Source organism: Conger conger, chromosome 3, assembly GCF_963514075.1.
Source record: "Conger conger chromosome 3, fConCon1.1, whole genome shotgun sequence".
NCBI lineage: Eukaryota > Metazoa > Chordata > Actinopteri > Anguilliformes > Congridae > Conger > Conger conger.
In genome coordinates, this window is record NC_083762.1 from 18559464 (window position 1) to 18581158 (window position 21695).

The 21695-nt window shown below is 40.4% G+C and overlaps 1 protein-coding gene across 2 annotated transcripts; it reads left to right on the plus strand.

Annotated features, from left to right (window-relative positions):
* The first annotated feature begins 979 nt into the window (after window positions 1–979).
* On the plus strand, window positions 980–18277 carry LOC133124758 (alpha-2,8-sialyltransferase 8F-like). 2 transcript variants are annotated; one of them, XM_061236211.1, is made up of 8 exons: window positions 980–1081; window positions 4478–4658; window positions 6851–6937; window positions 7175–7261; window positions 7382–7523; window positions 9880–9995; window positions 17127–17213; window positions 17585–18277. In XM_061236211.1, the coding sequence occupies exons 4-8, from the start codon at window positions 7203–7205 to the stop codon at window positions 18045–18047; spliced, it is 867 nt and encodes a 288-aa protein (XP_061092195.1). In that variant the 5' UTR covers window positions 980–1081; window positions 4478–4658; window positions 6851–6937; window positions 7175–7202; the 3' UTR covers window positions 18048–18277. The 2 variants fall into 2 exon arrangements, with proteins under 2 accessions (XP_061092195.1, XP_061092194.1); XM_061236210.1 differs by lacking the exon at window positions 4478–4658 and having other exon boundaries at window positions 986–1081.
* The last annotated feature ends 3418 nt before the right edge of the window (window positions 18278–21695 follow it).

Sequence of the window (21695 nt, forward strand, 5' to 3'; positions counted from 1 at the left end):
AATTCATTTAGAATGAGGCTTTTATTGCTGAGGGAGCGAGTGTTGAACAAGGCCAAACATAGATTTGTAATTAGTTGTGAGTGTTTTGGAAGGGGGCGGAGATTGGCTGTATTCACATGTAGTTTGTTGTGATGACATAATGAGGAATTGAGAGCGCGACAAGACCACAGAGACGGGATGGAGTTAGGAGACGAAAAGTTATAAACAAACTTGCGTCTGTGGACGGAACGGGGTTTGCGAAGTATTCCAAATCTGTCCATATTGAAGTTTCACGTGTTTTTTATTCAGAGATCCAACCGGAACTACAAGCAGACACTAGAGGGCAGTACAGCACATTAGCGACACCCATTGTCAAATTACCGTATTACAACTGTCCATACAATCAGCAACAGAGTGGCCATGGAGATCCACGGTGGAATAAAGTGGTGGCATGGCTGGAGAGGAAAATGAGGCTAGCGTTAGCTTGTGAACAGAAGCAGAATAGGCAATGGCACAGCAGCGTGTACCACAGAGGATCATTTGTGAGGTCACTGGCTGATGTTTTGGGATCCTTCTTCAGAGCTCTCAAAACCTGTTTTACGTCTGTTGCACAGTACGCCAATGGTTTCTTTCTTTTTCAGGACATTCTAAGTTCCAGAACATTCAGAGCCAATGCTTGTGCAATGACTCTGATTGATTTCTCTTTTCTAAGATTCAAAAAGGCTTGCTTTTCTCCCAAAGGCAGCTCTATGGTCTTCAGGTTGGTTTATCTTTTCTCACACATGCAGGCAAAACCCAAAAAAAATTGGGCGGTCTGATACAAAAGGTGATATGTTCTACTCAGTTGTCTTTATATGAAGCTGATATTCTGTGAATCAGTTGAATGATTTACAGAAACAATCCTAAAGGTGAGCCAATAGAGGATGTACAGCACTCAACCTAAGCCCCACCTTCTCTGCATTGCCTTTTGAACTTGTATTTTCACCTTCAGTTGAGTGGTGTTGAAAATGGAGAAGCTACGCTTTTTTATTCTCATCTGCTGGTTCTGTACTTTGTTCATGACATGGAAAACGTATGACTTTCAACTCTGGGATTCTGTACGGTAGGTTTCATAAATACAACTTGACCACAACAAAGTACTATTTTGTGTCTGATTTTCATATTAAGCCATTCAATATATTTAATATTTTGAAATGTTTAATTTATTTCATAAACTCATTTTAAGATGTCATAATTGAGAATTCTAACATATATATATTAACATATCCAACAAATAAGTACTGTACTGTTTGTGTGTGTGTGTGTGTGTGTGTGTGTGTGTGTGTGTGTGTGTGTGTGTGTGGTTGTGTGTGTGTGTGTGTGTTTGTTCATGCTAAAAGGATCATTTGTGAGTTATTTGTTATAGTTATTTTCTACCACCCAATACCATCTGTTTTTAGTACCACCATCCATCTGCTTAGTATTCATGTGTGTTTTGAGATTCCTGGCATTGCCTAAATGTTGCTACTGGTGTGGCCTTGATAATGGAATTTACTGACTATCTGCACAATCTGTAGGCTTTGTGCCACTTCAGTCAGACAAAGCACATTGAATTATGCAATGTTTATAGAGGTTTAATGGAAACTTTGCAGTCGTATCTGCCTGTCATCATTCCCTGTTTAAAACCAACCGAAACAAGGAGTGGCTACACACTCCCAGACCGCTTGAGACGACAGAACTCGACTCGACTATGGTGCGTGCAAAGTGGAGCATTTATAGATTTCTTTTATTTTTTTATTGATTCAATTCAAATTACCATTAACCGCAGAGAGAGAGAGAGCGTTGCGTTGGCAGTGTGACTTTAGGCAGCACGGACTTAATTAGAATTACAATCCACCAGATGGGCATAGCCTAAAAGCGGCAAACGTCAATTTCCCATAAAACTAAACCCCAGCAATCCACCAGATTATGAAACAGCAAGGCATCGTATATTAGAAGCAGAATCACCTGTTGATAGCCCCCGGCCTCGTGAATTCACATCACACCGGGAAATTATGCGAACGGTGAAATCCATGCCAACGCAAATGAATACACCTTGAAATTGCGGGGAAAGGTGCGTACCTCCGAGTGCCGGAACATCCCGGCCAAACTATTCAGGCAGGAGTTATCCGATCTGACACATGACAACAAGGACAATGCAAATAACCTATATGTCGGAAACTTGCGCAAGCAACAATACAATATTTACGCTGTACCATTTACCCATTACTTTCTTCAGTCAATATTGTGAGAGTGAATTTGTGAATTAAGTCAGTGCTAAAAGCTGACTGGAGATTTGAAAATATGCCTATGTAATGTGGATGTTGTTATAAATAAGTAATTTATTCAACTAAAAAATTACTATTTACAGCATAGCAGAGTCTTACAAAAAACCTGACAACATACAGTCTTGGAATGCTATGTTTTCAATAAAAAATTATGGGCACATTTCAACAACAACAAAATATATTAAATAAATAAATAAAACAGAGAGAGACAGTCACTAAGCAAAAACAAAAATATTTGTTTGCTGTTGCAAACGTTGGCTAGCTAGCTTGTTTGCTTGTTAGGTTTTATCTGAGGAATAATTTAATATAACATCAGCTAGTCATTATCTTCAATCGGTCTCTAATTTGGATTCCATGTTACTTGGGTAACTATTGCTTTCTAAGTTAAATTAGGTAATATTAGCTCAGTAGGTTGTGCAGTAGGAAAATACCTAGGTACCTAGCTAAATACCTAGCTAGTGTTAGCTACCGCTGCATGTCAAAAAAATAAAATATAAAAAAATAGTTGTTGTACTGATTACTGTTATATGCATTTTTAAATTGAATGTTACAGCTGATTGTTCAGGATCTGACAACGCGGTGCAGGCTCTGATTTTATCAAATCTTGAGACTGTGAAAAAGCATCCAGCATGTTCTGTGAATTTCAATTAAGAACTAACAGGCTATATAAGAACACTGACAACTGGAATGTTAATGTTTGGACCCAGTGGGAGATACCAAATTTGCTGTGTAATCAGTATAGTTATCACAAACACATCTATGGAAATACTGGTCTTCTGCCGATCTAACACCTAGCAGTACTAATGAATTAATTCCCATACATTACCTCAAAATTACAGGCCCTGACGAATGTAATAATCTCTAAATTGGGGTCCCTACCTTACTTGTTACCTTTCCTGACCATAGCCAGATTCAGGAAAGTTTCAGTTGACTCCAGGTTCAGATTCCAATTTAACTAATGGAATCAATACATTCAAAACTATATGTAGTGCCAATCATTTCTCTCTGCCAAGGCAATCTCATCCACAGCCAAAACCAGAATGCTCCCTAGGTATACTGATGTGGAAATTAGACCATTGCAGCAGTCACACTGAAACAATTAGAATGATTGACCAAACATGAATATAATCTAAACTTGCTTTGTCATGAAATATCCCATGCTTTATGCATAATTTCAGTGACTGAGACCTGAGGCAAATGTGAGAGGGAGGAAGTGATTAAGGGGGGCCAAGAGAGGGGCCTGTATGATGTTTTCTTTCAAACCTTCCCATGTACTAAAAGATGTTGCAAAAAACGTTGTGGGAAAGTGTAAACTTTATGGAATTGGTGGGAAGTTGCAAACTTTATGACACCACCACCAGAGGAAGGAAACCTCACCCACTCACTAATAGTATGTAAAGGTTTAATTATTAAAGGTTATTGCAGTCAGTCTGCCTTACAATCTGAAATAAAAGGATATAATTTTCAATTCTTGCAGATACATAATACACGTCTATGGTATTCAAGGCTCTGCAATTGGAGGTGATAGAAGACACAAACCCATTGCATATGCAAATCAAACCTTTTATTTTCTGTAGTAAGTAACTATAATTATTGATAGGAGAAAGTAGAACAGTGATTGTCAGGACGCTGGGCCTAGGACCAACTCTTAAGAGCAGACATGGAAGCCATAGAACAGTTCTTTCTTGTTTATAGAAGGTTGAAATGATGGTGGTACATGGAAAAGGAAGAATAATGAGTATGCTAGTAATATGGTTTCTGGAATTTAAAAAAATGTGCGGTACAAATGTGTAATAATCAGTGCAAAAAGGGAGAACCCAAATTCTTGGGACTCTAGAGACTGAGTGGAAATCACAGGAGATCAGCCATTTCTGGGATACTCAAACCACTCTTGGCACCAGCAAACATTCCATGGTCAAAGTCACTTAGATCACATTTCTTCCACATTCTGACATTTGGTCTGAACAACAGATGAACCTCTTGACTGTGTCTACATGCTTTTATGCATTTAGTTGCTGCCACATGATTGGCCGATTAAATATTTGCCTACCTAATAAAGGGTCTACCTAATAAATTTCGAAATCTGTCTATATTTCTAAAATTACTAATATAACTATCATGGCCAATCGCTACAACTCCCACCAGCCACTCTCGCGCTGACAGGAAAATTGCATGTTTTCTGTGGCCGACAGGGGAAGAGGCAAGTCGACAGCCATAGCTGAGATGGTTGCTTTCGCCCTGATGTTGGAAAGGTGCCACTCTAGAGAAGTTCCAAACAGCCACAGCTGGGATGGTCACTTCTGCTCTGATGAGGGAATACGCCGGTCAACAGCCATTACGGAAACAGTTGCTTTCACCCTGACTGGGGAAGAGGTGCTACTGAGCAAAACCAATCCAGTCACTTATCAATCAGTTACACTTCTGTGCAGTCCACACATCAACAACAAAGCTCTTGCTCCAATTTCTTCTGGGAGAAGAGGCTATACTCGGCAATAATATCTTTCTCAAAGAGAAACCAAAGCGAACTGAGAAGGGAGCTCACTTTCCAAACAATCTGACAAAGTGCTCCCAAAGAGCATGCACTGTCAGGAGGCAAAAAAAAAGGTGCAACACCGAGCAGGGCGGATGCATGGTAACACAGACGCATTGTTGAGATGTCCCTGTGAGGAGGTGGAGTGTCAGTACACAGAGGCTGTGCCGCCAAAGATTCATATGGTCCTCTCATAGGACCTGGGGATGGTCTTGAATGCCCCTGAGCCCTTGGCCAGTCTGGGGCTAGAGCTTCTCTCACTAAAAGTGACTTTTCTTTCAGCCATTGCCTTGGCAAGGCGTGTGTCTACACCCAGCATGTTTGTGCTTAGGAGGTGAAGGCTCCTAATCCCCGAATCTATCACCTCCCTAATTTGCCATTCCAGTGAAGAGGAATGTGTTTTGATGATACAGTCACATACATCATCGGCATGTTTGGCATTGAAATAGTGATACATAAAAGGAAATGTGTCATGAAAATGTTTGTGATTATAAAAATGTTAAAATCCCCTATCCCCTATAGACAGAAGGTACTTATACATACATAACTCTCTACACCTATATAATCCAGTTCATGTTTGATCAGTGTTAGGTATTTGAGCTTTCTAAACAAAGTTTAGAAATTATTAAACATTAATGCAGCAAAAGGATATGTGGAACGGAGAATTTAAATTGGATGCCGAGAATCAGAAACTAACCCTGCTTTCTTGTCTGCATACGCTGCCATTGGCTTAGTCTAACTAAGTATCAACTAAAAGTACATTAATATTAATTTTATTCAACATACTCAATCTTTAGATTGAACTTTTTTTCAAACATCATCTTTCTAATGACATTTCTTGAAATGGCTGCTGATTGGCTGAACCAAGGACAAATGAAAAAAACCGTTTCTAAATATTGTTATGTACGGTGCAGAGAACCCAGACGCAGACCACAGGATAATCAAAAAATCGAAGTTTTAATGTTCAGTGGTCAAAAGCCAAGAGATCCAGTACAAAGCCAAGAACGAAAAGCAAAAGAGTAGTCGAAAAAACAAGCGAGAGGTCAAAATCCAGGAAATCACAGGGCGACGGTACAAAAGGGCAAAAACAAACTCGTAGTCAAAAAATACAAAATAACGTCGAAAAAACCAGAAGATCAGATGAGCAAACAAAACAAGAGGGCAAGGCAGGTACGGAAGTCAAGGCAAAGGGGTGTCTATCAAGACTCTCTATAACAAGGCTTACACACAATCGGCATTTATTAAGATCAACGTTCTGACAAAGAAGCATACAGAGAATGGGGTTTAAATACAAGAGGGAAGGTGACAATCTAGGCGGGGCAGAGAAAAAGGTGGGCTAAACAAATAGACAACAGGTGGGAAAACATAATAGGGTAATAACATAATAACGGGAGGGAGACGAAAACGCGGACTGGATGCACGAAACAAAACATGTAAAACATACGGCTCCGGATTAGGGAGTAGACATTTGCACAGTTTGAAGACGTAGTGATAGTTAGAGACAGGTGCGAACACTTCGCTGAAACTAAACGAGTAATCAGGGATAGCATAGGGAGGCGGAGTTACAGAACAGTGCAGAAATACTAAGAGATAGCGTTAGTGAGTTAGTTACGTGAATATTTCTAAACTACCCAATAAAAGTGATTGTTAGGGGAGTGACTAGACTGGTAAACATTCAGACGCAGACATAACAGGGGAGGACAATGGAGAACTGTAATGGGAACATAAACCAGGTAACTAAGAAAAATGAATAATAAACAAGACTAAACATGAAAACATACAGAACAAATACAGAAACATTACAAAGATTTGCTGTAGTTCACCATGGTTAATCAGACCCTTTCTCCTGTGGTTTAAAAGTGCCAAAAATGTACATTAAAAAATTTAACAGTAAGGTCACTTTCCATATAAACTTCCCCTTTAACATTGCTTTGGTCTAATGCCATGGCTGTCAGAACCCCAAAGATGACCATTCATGGTGAAATTTAGCTTGAACTTAATTTTACTTCATTACCGTTCTTGTGCTGTGTTGCAGGGAAGAGAACTTAGAAAATTCAGTTGTAAGACTGCAACAGTGCACAAGACTGAGGGAAAAGTATGCTTCACTGAAAGTCTTGAAACTGTAAGTATTGTGGGGTTTTCTATTCTATTTCTGTGGCATGTTTTCACTGCCTTTTAAACTGTGTTTGCTTGTCATGTCCTTCTGGATCTCTTTCATTTTGGTTATGCCTGATTAAAGGCAAAACTATAAGCTTGTTCACAGATTCACATCAGTGCCATTGTGTGGTGCTGAAACACAGTGTGCTGGGCCAGTATGGGTGGTCCAAGGGTCTTGTTCTCACCATTTTTCTTCTCACAGACGCAACACCAAAGAGTTTACAGACAATATGAGGCAGCTCATGAGCTGCCCTTGGACATCAAATATAACTCAAAAAGAACGCTACAGGTACATTCCTTCAAGTATCCTGCCTGCTGCAACTGTTCATTATTCTGAGCTCACCAAATAAAAACAGAAAGATATTTAGCTGACTATGGTGGCTTTTTTTGCACCCCCACCCCACTGCAGGGTTGAACTGTACTACAGTTGCAATGCCACTGAGGAGCTGGTTCTGACAAAGCAAAACACTGCCCTGGGTCAGAAGATTACTTATGAAGCAGAGAAGGCAACCAGAGTGGTGGGAAACTCACTGCTGCAAATGTTCCCTGAGGTTAGGATATGTGCTGGAACAATTTAGTCAAAACATTGTGTGTGTGTGTATGTATGTTGTGAAAACAATTTGTTGAGATATACAGTGGGCTCCGGAAATTAAATTAAATGAAGAAAAATGAGGGAAAAAAACTGCATGTATTCAACAACACAGATAATAATCTACTGTATATTGTAGATAGATACGGAACTATATTGTGTCCTTCCATCACTTCCTGTTTCACTAGAGTGTAAAAATTAGGTAAGAAGCATGCAAAATCCCTTTGTCCGTCAGCATGGGAAAAGCCAAGGAACTGTCCATTCAGTGCAGACAGATCGGAATTCACGCCATGTGAGTTAGAGATAGCTACGTTATCATTTTAAAGTTACTTCAGTAAATCGCAGCATTATTTTACAAGGAAATGGCCAATCCGATTGAGACGTTACTCGGTAGTCGGTATTAATGAATGATAAAGCATTGGTTAATTATTTGCGACTAAGCAAGCGTTGGTAAAAAAAAGAATGAATGCTAAATCTGCAGCCTAACGTTAGTTATTGAGCAATTGAAATGCAGCGGTAGTCTGGTTGTGTATACAAATGTATTCCGTTCATAATTTGATTGTGCCACTTGTAGCGAACAAGCAGAATGAAACAGCAGGATGAAAGGAGTTATAAATAGTCTAATGTTTTGGCATTTCGATCAAAAGGAATGATTACCACACAGGCTAATTTTAAAAGACAACCAAGGACCAATTTCTGTTTTCATTTACTCATGCGGCGGCACAGATGGTGCAGTGGGTAGCACTGCCGCCTCACAGCAAGGAGGTCCTGGGTTCGAATCCCCGTCGGCCGGGGCCTCTCTGTGCGGAGTTTGCATGTTCTCCCCGTGTCTGCGTGGGTTTCCTCCGGGTACTCCGGTTTCCTCCCACAGTCCAAAGACATGCAGGTCAGGCTGATTGGAGAGTCTAAATTGCCCGTAGGAATGAATGTGTGAGTGAATGGTGTGCGTGCCCCGCGATGGACTGGCGACCTGTCCAGGGTGTATTCCTGCCTTTCGCCCAATGTATGCTGGGATAGGCTCCAGCCCCCCTGCGACCCTGTTCAGGATAAGCGGGTTAAGATAATGGATGGATGGATGGATTTACTCATGCGATCACGCTTGCGTGATCTAGTTTACACTTTTCATTCAAATTAAGCGCTTCCTCTTTGAATCTGGCAATGCTTCCAGGATGGTAAAAAAAGAAAAATGATCTTTGACATAGATAAGACTTACTTAAGGTACTGGCCTGATTGGGCATGTGACAAATCAATCAACACGCCTTAACCAATCCCATTGTAGCCCCAGACTAGCAGGCTCTCCTTATTCTCATCCCTCTTCTGTTGACCAAAGGTTTTGCATTGACGCAGTGTAAGCGTCAAAATCCATTCTCTACTGGTATTGATTACATAGCCAAATTCATATCATAGCACATCATATTTTATAATGATATATCGCCCACACCTAGGCGTTTGCACAAATTATTAAACCTTATACCGTTTCCTTTTAAACAAATAGTTTTGAAATAAAATAAAATACTTGTTGATTCCATTGAATCTTTAATTAAGTGCACTACTTTACATATGTTGAAAATAAAGCTTATGTCTTAGCTTATAGGTAAGATTTTTGTGTTAAAACACTGCTACAAGAACATTGTAAATCCCTTCCTATCATCGGAAAAGGCTCACTGACATGTTGACTCATTTCTGCCTGTGTTTATAGTCCTTAAATTCTGCTTTCAGTTGACGGCTGGCACTGTACCAAAACATTGTGTAGCTGTTCAATAATTAAAGCTCATTGGTTGAAAATTGGTTCTAATTGCCACAGCCAATGGCGTTTCAACGTCAGGATTCACAATTACACTTCCCGGTTACAACTGCTGTCTGTTCTAGCCCAACGGTAGTGGAATTACCTTCTCATAGAGGTCAGAACAGCAGAGACCGAAGAAGAAACTCTCCTCACCCCTCCCTACCTCCTTTCTAATTGGCCATGTTGGCTGTTTATTGTAGTTATCATTTGTATGACTTGTTTGCTAAGACTGTATTGTATTTATGTGATCACTCCTAGTAATGAGAACTTTACTTCCCTCTTGGGTTTTTCAGCACACTAGTTATGTCTATGGACTTTGTTGTATGTTGCTTTGGATAAGAGTGTCTGCCAAATGCCTGTGATGTAATTTAATCTAATGTAAATGTTAATCACATTATTATTTTTTAGTTTACAGTATTGTTTTGCACATAATTATCAAGGGTGCCAATAATTCTGGAGCCCACTGTATATTACTATATGTGGTTAATATTCAACTTAATTTATATCGGGGTAATGTTTTATTCTCTGTAAGATTACCCCCTGGAGGACTGGAGGTCAACTTGGGCGCTGTGCAGTCGTCGGAAATGGTGGGATTCTGAAGAACAGCAGTTGTGGTTCCGATATTAATATGGCCGACTTTGTTATAAGGTACACTTCAGATTCCAATGGCTATGTAGTCACCTTTCCAAAAGTATTCTAAAATAATGTGAATTTGTGGCCCACAACTAATTATTCTGTCCACCATAAATGTATGATGGTTGTAATTACAAAACAGACAACCCTACATGTGAGCCAAAGCACTGTGCCTCCCTCCCAATCCTAAAAAAAACAAATGAAAATGGTGACATGAATCAGAAAATAGTAATTAACCCAAAGAGAACCGGTCCTACTATAAAGGAAGTGTTATCATATGAGTCTATATTCCATGGGCACAACAACTATACATTAATTATAAAGTTCAGCTACAGACAAAATGCAAAATTTTGGAATAAAATAATCAACAGCATATTTAAGTAGAAATAAACATTCCATCACAGTCAGGTGATTTGATTGGGCTTCTGGGGCTTCAGCCGGGAATCTTTTTTGACTAGCCCCGATATTTTGTACATTTTCCTATATAACTTTTGTGCTGAGAAGATAACTTTCAGAGAACATTTGCCCTAACCAGCTCACTAATAACATTGGCAACATCAATTTGCATGCAGAACACGCTATACTATAGGACAGTATTCAAACCTTGGTGATGTACCAGGCACAGTTCCAAGTGCTTGGATTGACCACAGAGATAGAACTAGGACCTTGTAGATTAATTTGATGAGAATAAAATGAATAAACAAACAAAAGTAGCAACAGACATAACCCTAGGAATAATAAAACAAGCCATACAAAAGTGTGATAACTACAATAAACAGCCTCCACAGGAAGGTCATTCCACGACATTGGAAACAGGACAGACAGCAGTTGTAACCGGGAAGTGCAAGTGTGAACCTTTTAAGTGTGAAAATCATGAGCTTTATTTCCCAACATGAGTAAAGTTGTGTTAATGGAATCAACCAATGTCTTATGTTTTTCAAATGCAAAATTAATTTCTCCAAAAAACAGGTTCCACAACTATGATTTAATAATGTGTACAGTTGTGTTCAAAATAATAGCAGTGTGTTTAAAAACGTGAGTAAAGCTCAAAATCCTTATAATAGGTTTTATTTCGATGCATTGGGAACACTGCACATTATATCCTAAATCAAAACATGAAGAAAAATGTGTCAATTTTTTAATTACTAATAAATACAGAAAATGAAGAAAAATGAATATTGGGCTGTTCAAAAAAATATATATATATATATTTTTTTCTTTACAAACTCAAATATTTACTGTATAAGCTGAAATGTCTTCAGGATTTGCCTTCCTGTGAATCACTAAACTAATTTAGTTGTATAACCACGGTTTCTGAGAACTGCTTCACATCTGTGTTGCATGGAATCGACCAACTTCTGGCACCTATGGACAGGTATTTCAGCCCAGGATGATTTGACAACATTTCACAATTCCTCTGCATTTCTTGGTTTTGCCTCAGAAACAGCATTTTTGATGTCACCCCACAAGTTTTCAATTGGATTAAGGTCCGGGGATTGGGCTGGCCACTCCATAAGTTTAATTTTGTTGGTCTGGAACCAAGATGCTGCTCGCTTACTGGTGTGTTTGGGGTCGTTGTCTTGTTGAACCACCCATTTCAAGGGCATTTCCTCTTTGGCATAAGGCAACATGACCTCTTCAAGTATTTTGATATAGGCAAACTGATCCATGATCCCTTGCATGCGATAAATAGGCCCGACACCATAGTAAGAGAAACATCCTCATATCATGATGCTTGCACCACCATGCTTCACTGTCTTCAGAGTGTACTATGGCTTGAATTCAGTGTTTGGTGGTCGTCTGAGAAACTGCCTGGGTCCCTTGGACCCAAAAAGAACAATCTTACTTTCATCAGTCCACAAAATGTTTCTCCATTTCTCTTTAGGCCAGTTGATGTGTTCTTTGGCAAATTGTATCCTCTTCAGCACGTGTCTTTTTTTTTTTAACAGTGGGACTTTGCGGGGGCTTCTTGCCGATAGATTTGCTTCACACAGGCGTCTTCTAATTGTCACAGTACTCACCGGTAACTTCAGACTGTCTTTGATCACCCTGGAGCTGATCATTGGTTGAGTCTTTGCCATTCTGGCTATTCTTCGATCCATTCGAATGGTAGTCTTTCGTTTTCTTCTACGTCTCTCTGGTTTTACTTTCCATTTTAAAGCATTGGAGATCATTTTAGCCGAGCAGCCTATTCTTTTCTGCACTTCTTTATACGTTTTTCCCTCTCCAATCAACGTTTTAATCAAAGTACGCTGTTCTTTTGACCAATGTCTGGAACGACCCATTTTTCTCAGGTTTTCAGAGAGAAATGCATGCAAACATATGCTGGCTTCATCCTTAAATAAGGGCCACCTGATTCACACCTGTTTTTTTACAGAATGAGTGACCTCACTAATTGAACTCCACACTGCTATTATTTTGAACACGCCTCTTTCAATTAATTATTCAATTACACAGACTCAGGAGCATGTGTATCATGAATGTTGGGTCTGTTGGTTTTCTATGACTCTACTACACCTGGTAAATTATTTGCCATGTAGTAATATATTTTCTACCAAAAACTCTGGTAAGTCATGTTGGACTGCTATTATTTTGAACACAACTGTACAAAAACCTAGGGGTGGGCGATATCCTTTTAAATGATTTAGCATTAAAAATACACTGCCTTGCCAAAGAAAAGTTAAATAAGCAAATACTTAAGGGAATACGAGTGATTGATATGTTTCAGCTGGCAACAATTAATTTAACCCTAACTGCAGTGAGTAGCTTCTCATTTCTACAACCATGTCGGAAGACTGTGGTCATGGAAAAGGGTCAAATTATTGGCCTGTATCAAGCAATGAATTGAACTAAGGAGATTGCTGAAATTACTATAATTCAGTTAAGAACTGTCCAACGCATTATTAGAACCTGTAAGGATAGTGGTGAACCGTCAACTTTGTGGAAGAAATGTGGTCAGAAAAAACTCTTGAATCGTGATTGGAGATAACTTAAACGCTTGGTGAAGTGGAATCGTAAAGAAGCAAAAGGAGGACTCACGCCTATGTTTAATAGTGAAAGTGACTAAACAGCTGTGTGGCCACATGAAAACCAATTGTTAGTTAGACTAATCAGAAAAAAGGCTTCAGTTTGCTAGGGAGCATAAAGATGTGGACTGATGAGTCCAGATTTACCCTATTTTAGAGTGATGGGCACTCAGGGTTCATTATATTACATTACATTTATGGCATTTGGCAGACGCTCTTATACATTTTTTTACATTTTTGTCATTTGGCAGATGCTTTTAATCCAAAGCGATTTACAAGTGCATAGGTTCTACCACAAGTCAAAGAATCACATCCAGAACTAGGAAAATACACATGGAATGCTGTTCTTAACATATAGTCGTCATCATAGGGATCATAGGGATAGGGATATCAGAAAGGAGGGGCGGGGGAAATCAGGAGGGAGGACTGAGGTAGAGTTTGAAAAGGTGTGTTTTGAGTCTGCGTCGAAATAGGGGGAGGGATTCTGCTGTCCTGACAGTGGTAGGCAAATCATTCCACCACTGAGGAACCAGAACGGAAAACAGGCGTGAACGTGCAGCTCGACCGCCAGGTGCACGTAGAGAGGGAACCATAAGGCGACCAGAGCTGGCAGACCGGAGTGGTCTAGCTGGGGAGTAGGGAGTGATCAAGGATTGTATGAAAGGTGGGGCAGTCCCCTTAGCAGCCTGAAATGCCAACACTAGGGCCTTGAAAGGATGCGTGCGGCAATAGGAAGCCAGTGGAGGCCAATGAGAAGCGGGGTGACATGAGCCGACCTGGGCTGACTGGTGATCAGGCGGGCTGCAGCATTCTGGACCAGCTGGAGGGGCTTGATGGCACACGCTGGGAGACCGGCTAGGAGGGAGTTGCAGTAATCCAGGCGGGAAATGACGAGCGCCTGGACTAGGAGCTGGGTGGCTTTCTCCGTCAGGAGATGACGGATACGGCGTATATTATACAGAAAGAACCTGCAGGTTCTGGCAGTGGAGGATACTTGTGGAGCCAGGGTGAGGCAGTCATCAAGAGTCACCCCAAGATTCTTTGCTGTACAGGAGGAGGAAACTACAAAGTCCTCAACAGTCAGTGAGAGGTCGATTGACTGAGAGGACTTAGCAGGGATGTAAAGAAGCTCAGTTTTGGCAAGGTTGAGCTTCAGGTGGTGGGAAGTCATCCACGCAGAGATATCAGCCAAGCAGGCAGAGATCTGTGTGGTGACTTGGGTGTCGGGGGGGAAGGAAATAAAGAGTTGGGTGTCATCAGCGTAAGAATGATAAGAAAAGCCATGGGAAGAGATAACAGAACCAAGAGACATGGTGTATAGCGAGAAGAGGAGAGGCCCAAGAACTGAGCCCTGCGGGACTCCAGTTTGTCGGGGGTGAGGGTCAGAGACTGAGCCCCTCCAAGTCACCTGGTAGGAGCGACCAGAGAGGTAGGAGGAAAACCAAGCGAGTGCAGACCCTGTGACACCCATCCCAGACAGCGATGAGAGCAGAATCTCATGGTTGTCTGTATCGAAGGCGGCCGACAGGTCGAGGAAGATGAGGACAGAGGAGAGGGAAACAAACAAATGACTTAACTAATCCAGGAGAAAATGCTACCAACCCACTGCAGAACACTAATCCCCCTGAAGTGAGTTCAGGGGCCTCATTTATAAACGTTGCGTAGGCACAAAAAATGCGTACGCCACTTTCTAAGCAAACTTTGGCATTTATAAAAAACGAACTTGACCGGAAAATGTGCGGTCCTCCACCGAAACTCTGACCCATGCGTACGCACATTAACTGGAGAAATGAGAAACTGTGCCTTTAATGCTCGTGACGTAAGACCAGGAAAACGGGAAATGAAACAGGATGTAAAAAGGTATAAAGATTTGCCGGGAGTTGAGGCTGGGTATGGCTGCTGTAAGGACGTGCTTCGTCCCTGTTATACTTATTAAAGTGTTGTATTGTTGAATCTCGCTATACGGGTTCTCATTTGGCGACGAGAGAAGTCGAAAATGATACACAACAGATACCACTGTGTAAAATATTGATTGTTGTTGATTGTACTCTTAAAGGGTTCTGATTTTCTGCATGTTAACACTAGGACTCGGAACTATACTGTCCTCTCAGGTCCTCTTTGCACTTGTTCTTGTGTTTAATTTGCACTTTGTTGTACGTCGCTCTGGATAAGAGCGTCTGCTAAATGCCATGCAATGTAATGTAATGTAACGAAATATTACCTCTCACGTATCATATACGAAGAGTTAATTTGCAAAAATGGATAAAAGCCTCTCACAACGAATAAACAAACAGCTGTTTGATTGATGCTCCCTGGAGTGCCCAAAAAATATGATTTAGGATGATAAATATAAACGGAGATGTTGTAAAATAATCCCTCAAATATGTAGACGAATTGTTAAACAATACTTCATGTTATTAAATGTATTCTCATAAATAATATGGTGAACAGTCGGACAAATTGCGCTGCACTGATGCCGTTTACAATGCGTCAGTCGGCAGATACGAGCAAAGTTTCATATATTGTTATCATATTCATATATTATGTTTTTTTTCCAATGGTGCTAGACAAATAACGTGTATTATTATTATTATTATTATTATCATCATCGTCATCATCACATTCGTTGTGCAGAACTGTTCGTCATTTACAATCAATCAGGGTAATTCCCACACCTGTAGCTTTTCAGAGGCAATCAAATGGCTGAAATCCCTTTTCTTGGCCTTCTTTTCAGCGTTTGCCATTGTCGTCTTCGTGAAATGCATATTCATTAGGGGTGTTTCACTGTCTATTTATAGGCAACTGTGGGCAGGACATGAAGCTGGCAAAGTTGCGCCACATTTAGAGTTGATTGTGATTTATAAAGGAAAACTGGCGTGGGACGTGCGTATGCACTGTTTTATAAATCAGAATATTTTTTTGCGTACGCACGTCCTAGGTTTTATGCTTACGCAACCTTTTGACGTGAATCCTAAGCACAGTTTTATAAATGAGGCCCCAGGTGTGCCAGTAATTATACCCTAAGCAGAGTGCAAACTATTGGCTCCTCCGACAACAAAAGCTGTGGCCTGCCAGCCAGTAAAAACAATAGCCTAACTCAATAGCCTAGCTCTCCTGAGAGAACTGAACACCTAACCCAGTTTCACTGTAATCTAAATAAACACCACTTGTATTAGCTAACAAACAAACAAACAAACAAATACACAGCAGAACACTATAATGACAACTAAACTGAATTAGAAACAGCAAACAAACAAATGACTTAACTAATCCAGGAGAAAATGCTACCAACCCACTGCAGAACACTAATGCACACAGAGCGACGTACAGTTGATTAGACTAAGCAGGAGATAATCCTCCCCTCGAGCAATGCAGGGTTAAGGGCCTTGCGCAAGGGCTCAACGGCTGTGCAGATCTTATTGTGGCTACAAGGTCGTGGGATCGACCCACGACCTTGCGGGTCCCAGTTATGTACCTTAACCACTATGCTACAGGCCACCCAAGGGTAAGAAGGAGGCAGTGTTATGATCTGGGGTTGCTTCAATTGGACAGGTCTAGGTTCAGCAACATTATGTGGCAATAAAATGAAGTCAGCTGAGTACCTGAATATACTGAATGACCAGGTTATCCCATCAATGGATTTTTTCTTCCCTGATGGCACGAGCATACTCCAGGATGACAATGCCATGATTCATCTGGCTCAAATTGTGTATGAGTGGTTCAGAGAGCACGGGGAATCATTTTCACACATGAATTGGCCATTAACCCCATTGAAAGTCTTTGGGATGTGCTGGAGAAGACTTCACATTACATTACATTACATTACGTGAAAGGCATTTGACAGACGCTCTTATCCAGGGCAACATACATCCTGATTAGACTATGCAGGAGACAATCCTCCCCTGGAGCAATGCAGGATAAGGGCCTTGTTCAAGGGCCCAACATCTGTGTGGATCTTATTGTGGACAATCAAACCACCAACCTTGTGGGTCCCAGTCATGTACCTGAACCACTACACTACAGGCCGTCATTAAGCAAATTTTGCTTGGAGGTACAGTTTTCCTATCGTTCATTAACTAATCTCTGAACCACAAATAAATAAACTGTTTTTGCTTTGCAGGTTGAATCTTGCTCCCATTAATTTCAGCACAGATGTAGGCGTGAAGACAAATATGATGACAGCCAACCCTACCCAGATACAAAGAGGGTAAAGACCTTTCTGGTGTACAGTATTTGGATTGTTTTGTGGCTTGTTTTGCTTTATTTAAATTGATTCAAAAAGGAGCACAGCATTTATTAATGGTACCCATAAACAGGTTTTACTCTGTGCAATTAAATCTTATGGAAATGTAGAAAATGTGAAAGAGAATGTGAAAGCAGTCTCTTGGTGGTGGAAGTATGACAGATGGCTTTCAGTTAAGATAAAATGTTCAGCATTTCACTAAATTTGGATTTTATTTAAATCTTAACAGTGTGCTGCTTTTGTTCCTTTTCAAACAATAATAAGTCCGCTCCACATCCAGCCTACATTTCCCTTATTATGTGAACTCTTACCCTTCATTCCTCACCTCCCTGCAGCTACCCAAACCTGAAGAAGCAGCCCCAGCCCCTGGCAGACAAACTGTCGAGATATGGAAATGCCCCCCTCATCATGCCTGCATTTGCATTTAGATTCTGCACAGCAATCGCCTTCAGAGTTCACCAAGCCCTCCGCCCATTCTACCCTCAGCAGAAGGTAGTTTTCTTCAACCCTAACTACCTGCGGAATCTGCACCGTTACTGGCGGCAGAGGGGCCAGCGGGCACCCCGTCTCTCCTCAGGGTTAATGCTGGCGAGTGTAGCCCTGGAGCTGTGTGACGAGGTGCACCTTTATGGGTTCTGGCCCTTTAACTTTGACCTTTCCCAGAAGCAATTGTCCCATCACTACTATGACAATGTTGGACCCCATCGTGGGTTACATTCCATGCCTCAGGAGTTCCTCCAGCTACTGAACATGCACGGTAATGGGGCAATAAACCTCCATATTGGGAAATGCCAGTGAATATGCCTGCAATCAAATAAGTTTGTTTGGAAGTCCAAGGATGTACAGTACAGCTGTATAGTGCTAAACACAGACGAAGTAATGAAATATATCATTACAGTGAATAATTTTCCATTTCCTTCTGAGCTTCCTTTCCAGATTGAGAAAGACTTTGCAAAAACGTTGGCTCAGGACTGGTAGTTCATTGATACACTGTATGAACAAATCAATTAAATAACCATTATTTTTGGTGTGTGCCCCTGATAATACAGTTTTTTCAGTTGTCACATACACTTGATGTCATATAAAAAATATGTAATCTACACTTCTGTTTCCTATATCTTCAACTAGCATAGCAATCATGATGAATTTCTATAGTCATACTGTTGTTTAGGCTGCACTATTCCAGAGAATTGAGACTTGACTTAGACTGTAGCTCAGAGACTTGAGACTTGAATCGAACTTGCATTTGATGACTTGTGAACATCGCTAGTGGGTAGACATTTGTTGTAGTCCAGCATTGAAACATTGGATTAATCTGATCAGACAATACCTTTATTACCTATTGTTAGATTGCAATATCGTTATATTGTTAGACTGATACCAGTCCATTATAAGTAAAAAAAAAAAAGTCTTAGAAAAAAAAGCTCAAAAAAGCACAGTTTTGATTTACATGGATACTGACTCAGGCAAAAGCTATTCCACCCAAAACCAGCCCAACTAGTAAGATGGCGAGTCCCTGTGGTGAGTGTGCACAGATTCCAGGAAGTCACATGGTTCTGCCAGCCTGTGAGTCTTGTGGCTCCACCACTGGGCCTGTCTGTATCTGCTGTACTTGATGAGGAGAGTTCTGCAGCTATACACATATATACATGGACAGTAAGCACATATCTACAGAGGGCTCCGTAACTATTGGCACCCTTGATAAAAACAAAGAAAAAAGTTTTCAACATAGATAATCTATATACACTCAGTGAGCACTTAATTTAGATATTTATAACACTCATTGGTCTAGAGGTTTATTTAGTGGAAGACAAGATTCTTACAGCCCCATGTGTAGAACAGGTGTCATAGAATTGTACAGCAACAGTCTGCATTCACTTTCACAAGATGTCTTAATCATAGAGATGTGATGCCACCTGTTGACCAGATGGAGAATTACAGATTCTACAATATCTGAAAAGTGATGTGTGGCCTAATCGTCTTTTATGATAAATGGCATTTTATTTGGTGGTTTGGATTTCCAGAACACAGGCAATCCCATTTATTCTACCGATTACCAAGTTAATTTATGTACCGATATGTCAGTTTGCCTTTGTACAGAAATGGCAATGCAAATATTTGCTCTGATTATCAAGCATCAACCAGTCATGCTTCAGTCAATACATGTTGTAATGGTTGTAGTGGAATAAGTTCTGAAGCCACAAGACATGAAATTTGAGCCAAAGCTAATCTTCCTCGCACGGGCCGCCAAATAACGTAGGGATTTTAGTCTCTACGAAACCGAGGCGCCAATTAATGTAGTGTAGCAGTAAAACTGCAAAAAGTAATCAGTCTCATAAAATTACTTATCATAAATATCTAACCACAAATTTAGTATTTTAATTAATAATTAAAATAACATAATATTCATGATTTAACATACCGATAACCTGAAGGTTGGAAGTTATTTTAAAGACTGCTTTAACTCGGCTCTCATGTCTGTGACGCCAAAACAGACACCGGATTTAATAAAATATATTTAAACAAACGTACAAACACAGAATAGATATAGGGGTTGGACTAACCACTAACGGGAAGTTAGTAGTGTAAGGATGTGTGTACGCGCAAGCGCGCGTGTCCCTTGAACAAAGGAAAGGTAAAAGTGGGAGTGTTAAAAGTGTTAGCTGTGGAAAGAGAGACTACTTGTGTAGTTTTATTCTATAATTACATACTCGAAAGACGGCGAATCAATGCACGTAAATATATAGCTAACAAAATACATTCAAATGATAAGACAGGAAATACAGAAACACAGATTCACAATATCAGTTAAGACTAAACTAAACACTGGCTTTGCCTGACTGTTTGTCGTCTTACTGAGTCCATACGCATTGCTGGATCTAAAAGACGGCACGTCCTTGTAGAAGCGGCGATGTTAATGTGAACTGGTTTCCTAGGCAGATGCGCCGAGCTGGGATGTTCTTGTGGACTGCACGTTTTCGTCTGGTCCGTTCGGAAGAATGTCCGCTGGTTCTATTTCCGGGTGGAAATGTTCGTTGCTGTTGTTTGTTGGTGATCTGATGTAGCGGTCCACGTACACCAGTTTCCACTCACTATAGGCCACTAAGTTACCGCGAGGTAAACTAGGTGTGTCCGTAGGGCTGGTGGTGCGCTGTGCATAATTCAGCCTCTGTCCGAGCCTCGGAGCAGATGAGGTGAAGAGAATGGACAAAGAGGGTGCGTCGAAAAAGAAATTAATAGAAGGGGCCAATCCCAAAAACATGCCTTGCTCTTATACAGGGAAAGTTTATGAACCGAGCTCGACGTCATGCGGGGTGGACGTCGCGGAATTGTCCTGTGGGATTGTGGGAAATGTGGCCGCTACATGGTCCAGCGATAACCTAATCACTGGTGTTAGAAAAATATTACACAGTCCAAAAATGCCAGTGTGACCATGCCAAGATAGAAAGACCGGTTTTAATGGTTCATTGTGTACACAAGTCAGAGGTGGGTGCTAGCAAAGTGATACATTTTAACCGTTTAGAAATGTTTGGAATTTTAGAAAACTAGGACACTCATAAGATAGTATTGAACCCTTCATCAAGTCTTTCCATGCTAATGTTTTCCATCCATGTAGTAAAATATAAACGCTAATTTCAAATAGTCAATTTTGCCTTGTATTAGTAGTTTACTGATGTAGACAAGATGATGCATCATTATGGTGCAAGCATATTAGCATTTTTCAACTACACAATCTATACAAACGTGACAACACCCATCCTTCGAATTTGTGTGTGCATCACGTGTAATGTGTATACATGTGTACATTCAAATTTTCAATGAAAAACTATCAGTTAGTGTATCCATTTAAGATTTTTTCTTTTCAATACCAGAAATCTCTTCAGAAAGATAAGACAAACTTACTTCTTGTAAGTTTTAAATTCTGTTAATGCGTTCCCACCAGTCGTGATAAATGCAATATTTGTAAGTATTCCTGCAGTGTTTTATTAATAAAAACACTAATTTCTCTCATAATGCAGTCAAGCAGTCGCTGCATGGAGTGAATAATCAATCTTAGAGCCATCGATGGGCCTAGTAACGTCGCACGTAGAAGCTATCCCTTAAGCAACCGCCTAAGTGATAGTTCGGGAAACAAACATAGAAAAGTAAACAACTTAGGTAAGGTATACCTTTCGAGTCTTCGTAAAACGCTAAGAAACATCGTTATCGGGAAACGCGGCCCAGAACTTTACACCCGTGCTAAGGCCATTGCATCTGGCCCTAAATGTAGCTTACACGGACAGATCTGCACATAAATAACAAAACGCAGTATAAAAAAAATATTGTTCGCAATACACTATTTACGATATTTATCGATTTGTATATTCAAAGTTAGGGACCACTAGTCTTAAAATAAGTTTGATCATTCTCCATCCAGATGATTTAAATATGCAAATGAAACGACCT

What these genes read in the sequence shown, in the direction of transcription:
- LOC133124758 (XM_061236210.1), top strand. Translation starts at nt 987, where the DNA reads ATGGAGAAGCTACGCTTTTTTATTCTCATCTGCTGGTTCTGTACTTTG. An exon ending in ATGGCCGACTTTGTTATAAG is followed by an intron (nt 9,996 to 17,126) that starts GTACACTTCAGA and finishes TTTGCTTTGCAG; the next exon opens with GTTGAATCTTGCTCCCATTA. An exon ending in CCTACCCAGATACAAAGAGG is followed by an intron (nt 17,214 to 17,584) that starts GTAAAGACCTTT and finishes ACCTCCCTGCAG; the next exon opens with CTACCCAAACCTGAAGAAGC.